At 48.2% G+C, this 6,000-nt stretch overlaps 1 protein-coding gene across 6 annotated transcripts in view; it reads left to right on the top strand.

Annotated features, from left to right (window-relative positions):
• Positions 1-368: 368 nt before the first annotated feature.
• LOC127581956 (glutamate receptor ionotropic, NMDA 1) overlaps positions 369-6,000 on the top strand; it is a 103,563-nt gene continuing 97,931 nt past the window's right edge. For 3 of the 6 annotated variants that reach the window (XM_052036751.1, XM_052036749.1, XM_052036747.1), the window contains exon 1: positions 370-891. In XM_052036751.1, coding sequence (XP_051892711.1) covers positions 409-891 — 483 coding nt within the window. In that variant the 5' untranslated portion in view covers positions 370-408. Of the gene's footprint in view, positions 892-6,000 lie in introns of all 6 variants that reach the window. The other 3 variants (XM_052036750.1, XM_052036748.1, XM_052036752.1) reach the window with 2 other exon arrangements.

Raw genomic sequence — 6,000 nt, 5'->3', positions numbered from 1 at the left:
GGTGGCTGTTAATTAGGGACTAGTTACTGGTAGGAATATGGTGTCTATTAGGAACTAGTTAGTGGTAGGAATATGGTGCATGTTAGGAACGAGTTATTGGTGGGAATATGGTGGCTGTTAATTAGGGACTAGTTACTGACAGGAATAAAGGGACAGTTGGTTAGAGACCAGTTACTGGTATGAATATTGGGGCTGCAGAGCTTGGATGGGTTTAATTCAGTGGAGTTGGGAGATGAGAGGTAATGGAATAGTTATCCGGAGGTGACCGATGAGACGGGACAGCGGTGGAAGGAGACTGCGTTCGATGTTGGAAGCCCATCTGAGGGTGAAATAAGAAGCCCGGTCTGGGTACCTCGGCGGAAAGTACCATGGCAACCAGACGAGAGGGAGTGAGCTCTGGGAGTGGGAATGCCAAGCCAATGGTACGGGAGGTGGGCAAGGTCTGGCACGGCTGGAACCAATGGTAAGGCGGACCTCTGCACCATCGGCAGCACCAATCAGACGGCGGCTGGATGCGGCATTGCAGCAAGCGGGAGCCGGGGAGGGAGAGCATCCCTGGCAGCTGAGAGGCGGCCGGCGGTCGCGGAGCATCGCTCGCCTCGGCTGCCAGCGTGGTCCGGGGCCCCGGGCAGCCGCACGATGAGGAGCCTCCTCCCGCTGCTCCTCGCCGCCGCCCTGCTCCCGGCCGGAGCCGGCGCCGCGCCCAGAGTGGTGAACATCGGCGCCGTGCTCAGCACCAAGAAGACGGAGAACATCTTCAGGGAGGCGGTGGCTCTGGCCAACCGCAAGCACGGCGCCCTGAGGATCCAGCTCAACGCCACGGCCGTCACACACAAGCCCAACGCCATCCAGATGGCCCTGGCAGTGTGCGAGGATCTCATCAGCAGCCAGGTAACCAGCAGCGCCCACCACTACCCGCTGCCCCCAACCGTGCCCTTCTGCTCATTAACCACCGCCACTTACAACCGCTTCGGATGATTAACCACCACAATTTACTGTTATCGAATACTAATCGGCGACGTTTTCTATTAACCAGCAATATCTCCTGTTTCCGAATACTAATCAGCAACATTTTCTATTAACTAACAATATCTATTACCAAATACTAATCAGCGACATTTTCTATTAACCAACATCTACTGTTACCGAATACTAATCAGCGACATTTTCAATTAACCAACAATATCCACTGTTACCTAATAGTAAATCAGCAACATTTTCTATTAACTAGCCAGATCTACTGTTATGGAATACTAACCTGCAGCACTTTCTGGTGCTTATTATTAATAATAATATATACTATTATCAAGGACTAGTTGGCAAAATTTCTGGCACTATTAACTAGCAATGCTTACTAATTTAGAATATGAATCTGCAGCATTTTCTCTACTAATCATTAATAACAATATACACCATTATCGAGTAGTGGTTGATGGTATTTTCTAGTGCTGACTATTAACTAGCATGATTTACTATTATTGAATACTAACGTGCAACATTTTTTTTAGTACTGACTATTAACCAGAAGCATTTTCTATTGTTGAATAGCAATGTGCAGCATTTATTAGTCCTAGCTGTCGTTAACTATTTACTGACACTGGTGGGACAGATAAGATGGAACAATCCATGAAAGCTGGAATCATTAGACAATGTGTTTGTTAGGAGGGAGGATGGATTACTGCTGCTAACATTGGTGTTGAGTGGGGTGGGTGGGGGAGGTGGTGGGGCAACACTGGAGAAAGGGTTGAAAAGGCTTTTTGACCCCTGGTGCATGTTCCCCCATTCATGGAGAGCTATTCCTCTCAGATTTGCTTTTGTCATATTTTCTTATGACTTAGAAGGGAATCATTTGGCCCATCTAGCCTGTGCTGGCTTCCATTCCAATGGCAATTTCATTCCCCCATGTACTTCCCTGTAACCCATTCTCTCACGGCCATTAACTCCCCAGATACATCTGCCACCCACATATACAAAGATGCAGTTTACAGCAGCCAATTGATCCTACAATTTAAAATTGACAACTGACCTTGAATCAATGATTGTTTGCAGAAAGGAGCTACCAACCTCTCTTGTCCTCTGCGTGTGGAGTGTATCCTGACTTCACTCCTGAATGCTCTGATTTTTAGACTCTCCAACAAATGGAAACAGCTTCTCTCTCCGTCAACCCTAATAGTTCCCCTTGATAGCTTGAAAACTTCGTAAATCACCATTAACCTTCTAGATACCAGAGAATACAACCCAAGTTTTGTAATCTCTCCTAATTTAACCTCTGGAGTTCAGGTATCATTTTGTTAAACCTACTCCTCTTTCTCCAATTTATCTTCCCTATTTCATGGGCTCCAGAGGCACTCCCAGTGTTCCGGGTGTGGGCTTACCAGGGCTCTGTGGGTGACATCCAACACTTGGAACTCCAGTCCTGGTGATATAAAGGTCAACTTTCTGTTGACTTGTGAATATTTTCTGTACATGTGGTAACGTTTTGAGATAGTTGTATGTGGAATCCTAAGTCCCTGAGTGTTTCCACTGCTTTCAACTTTTGTTCTTTAGTAAGTAATCTGGTTTATCACTTTTGAGTCCAAAGGGGGTGAACAAAGGTACAGGTGAGCTGGAAGTGAATTTGCAGATGATGTTTACAACCGATGGGAGACGTCACTGAGGTTACTGCTCAGATCAGAGGGTTGGAAAGTGCTGAGGTGTGGTGAGGTGGCACTGGGTCTGTGTGAAGTGTCACACAGACAGTGGAAACAGGGAGGACAGAGTGGGAGTGGGGTGGGGAAGGCAACCTGGAAGCTCAGGGTTGCCCTTGTGAACCCAGTGAGTGTTCCGCAAAATGGTCCCCCAAACCATGTCTGGTCTTCTCGATGTGGAGGAGACCACATTCTGAGCTTTGAATGAAGATTGCCACCCTGAGGAAAGACACTGTGACGCTGGAGGAACTCAGCAGGCCAGGAGGCATCCGTGGAGAAAAGCAGGCGGTCAATATTTCGGGTCGGGACCCTTCTCCAGGACGTTGACCACCTGCTTTTCTCCACGGATGCTGCCTGGCCTGCTGAGTTCCTCCAGCATCATCGTGTTTTTCATCTGGATATTCCAGCGTCTGCAGCCCTTTGTTTCTCGATGATTTCCACCAGTTGCAGAGTTTGTGACTCATGATTCTGGTATTTTTTTCTCCCTTCTCATTCATTTTCCCTCTACTTACACCTCCTGGAGACAGATCAGCTGCAGCCAACCAAACCTCCCACTGCCAGTTCCAGCACCATCTGCATCATTCATTCCCTCTGGTCTCCAGACAATCCCTCCGATCTCTCCGTCCTTCCCCATCTCTACGGCTTAAAGCATGCCTCCTTTCTAACTCCTTCCAGTTCTGATGAAGGGCCATTGACCTGAAATGTTGACTGTCTCCACAGAAGCTACCCAGCCTGCTGAGCATTCCCTGCCTTCACCCCTTGCTGTCTCTCAGCGAGCAGCCACGCAGGACTATGGCCCCTTGTGCTGGCGATTCTCAAACTTCTGCCGCCTCTCCTGGCACCTCACACCTCAGTGGGGCTGGGATCAGGTGCTAGGTGGAACGGGTGCCTCAGGCATTTTGACTAGTGGTTTCCCCCTCTCTCCTCACCCCCATAGAGCTGGGAGCAGCAAACTGAGATGTGGCTGAGATCAGCGTCAGTACCCTGGAATGGTCCTGAGGCAAAGAAGCAGAGGGTGACTGGGACCTGCCTACAACTGTGAGCACAGCCTTGAGAGCTTGTGCAGGAGTTTGCAGGATCTCAGTGAGGACTTGTTGCAACATAACCTGCATCAACATTATTCCTTCAGGAAGTGTAGATATGGGTGTGGGTCTCTGTGAACCCTGGATGAATAAGGTCTTCAGTGACGAGACCTTCCATGCCTTCTTCCACATGCTCCCTTGGCTGCCCGCGGCCAGTGTCATGTCTCCAAGATGGGGACTGCCTGTGAAGGACAAGGAAGGCTGAGTGCGACCATGAGGCATTGAGGCTGGAGGGTGCTGAGGATCAACTTGGCAAAGACTGTTGCTTGTGAGGGATTGGCCCTTTAAGTAACATGGCTTCAAGGAAACAGCATAAGGAGGAGTCTGCCTGCTCCGGGAGTGAACAAGGGGAACTGGGGCTCTGGATCAATGTGGATGAACATCACATTGGAAGTTTGGAAGATTTCCACCAGTTGCAGTGTTTGTGACTCACGATTCCGGTATTTTTTTCTCCCTTCTCATTCATTTTCCCTCTACTTACACCTCCTGGAGACAGATCAGCTGCAGCCAACCAAACCTCCCACTGCCAGTTCCAGCACCATCTGCATCATTCATTCCCTCTGGTCTCCAGGCAATCCCTCCGATCTCTCCGTCCTTCCCAACGTTGAACTCAACAAGTTCAGATAACCAGATTTTCCAGTTTATCTCAGAGCTAACAAATGCTGGGTATTTCCACCGTTCCCTTTTTATTTACGATTTCTGGCAGCTGTTGTGTGCTCTATTCCCCAGTTCAGCATTGTTTCCTCTTCATCCTTCCTTTGCCACACACTCCCAGTGCTGGATGGTGGAACTGTGATGTAGAGAACCGTGTGGTATCTAAAATGGAAGCAGGGAACGTTGGAAATGCCCCTTGGCAGTATCTGACGGGGACTTCTCTAGAGCTTCTCTTTTCCAACTCTGACTGACAAGCTGCCCATTTCCACTGCCATGTGCCAGTTCATTTCCCAAAAGTGCTGGCGAAGTGACCTTCCAAGACAAAAGGCCAGACATGGGGAGTTTTAACAATGTGTCCCAGAAACAGTGGTGAGAACAGCTAGACTGCTTGCTGTGGTGGGAATTTGACTGTGTCTGTTCTTGGGAGAGCAGACCCAGGGAGGATGGGGTTTACATGTTGAGAGTTGATCTTTAGTTTCACTGCAATTGAGTCTCCAGGGCAGTTGATTGGGAGGAGGCCAGTTCTTGTATTGATCTTTCTCTGTATAGTGGATGAAGGGAGGGCTGGTTCACAGAGGAGGGGCTAAGCTCTAAGTGTGTGTCATGGACATTTTGGCAAGTCATTCTCCTCCTTTCTTTCCGACTCTGCATTTCCCATTGTAAGATACTCCCAGCTGACAGTAATAATAACCTAATGCACTTTGATTAAACACTACTTTAAGCAAATCATATTACAACTAGTTTTACTGCACTTTTCTTAAACATCTGAAATCTGAGCCGTCAGGGTAATTGATATCGCTATAACTTAGTTTGTGCCGTTGATAGAATCAAGACCTCCCTATTTAAACTAATGCACAGCATCACAGACCCAAGGACAAGCAAGGGCTGTTCTAGCTCATTGGAAACCCTCCATTTGGCCTCTTTGTCTCCCATCACAACCCTCTGGTACTGTATCTTCCTTAATAAGGCTAACCCTTGCCCTGCCGTCCACCTCTACTTCCCTCCTCATGCACAATCTACCTGATGAATTATATCCCCTCCACTCTAACTCTTCCTTCACATAGAGTCATACAGCATGGAAACAGGCCCTTCGGCCCAACTCATCCATGCTGATCAAGACACCCATGTAAGCCAGTCCCATTTGCCTGTGTTTGGCCCATATCCCTCTAAACCTTTCCTATCTATGCACCTGTCCAAGTGTCTTTTAAGTGTTGTTAATGTACCTGCCTCAACCACTTCCTTTGGAAGCTCATTCCATATACTGACCACCCTCTAGGTGGAAAAAAATGTTGCCGCTCATGTTCCTATTAAATCTCTCCCCTCTCACCTTAAACCTATGCCCTCTAGTTCTTGATTCCCCAGCCCTGGGAAAAAGAGTGTGTGCATTCACCCTATCTGTGCTCCTCGTGATTTTATACCCTCTATAAGATCACCCCTCATTCTCCTACGCACCAATGAATAAAGTCCTAGCCCGCTCAACCTCTCTCCATACCTCAGTCCCTCAAGTCCTGGCAACATCCTCGTAAATCTCTTCTTCACTCTTTCCAGCTTAATGGCATCTTTCCAATAGCAGGGTG

The sequence above is a fragment of the Pristis pectinata genome, chromosome 23 (assembly GCF_009764475.1).
Source record: "Pristis pectinata isolate sPriPec2 chromosome 23, sPriPec2.1.pri, whole genome shotgun sequence".
In the NCBI taxonomy this organism is placed as follows: domain Eukaryota; kingdom Metazoa; phylum Chordata; class Chondrichthyes; order Rhinopristiformes; family Pristidae; genus Pristis; species Pristis pectinata.
Note: the sequence above shows the minus strand (reverse complement) of the source record. Positions and strands in the feature narration are given on the sequence as shown.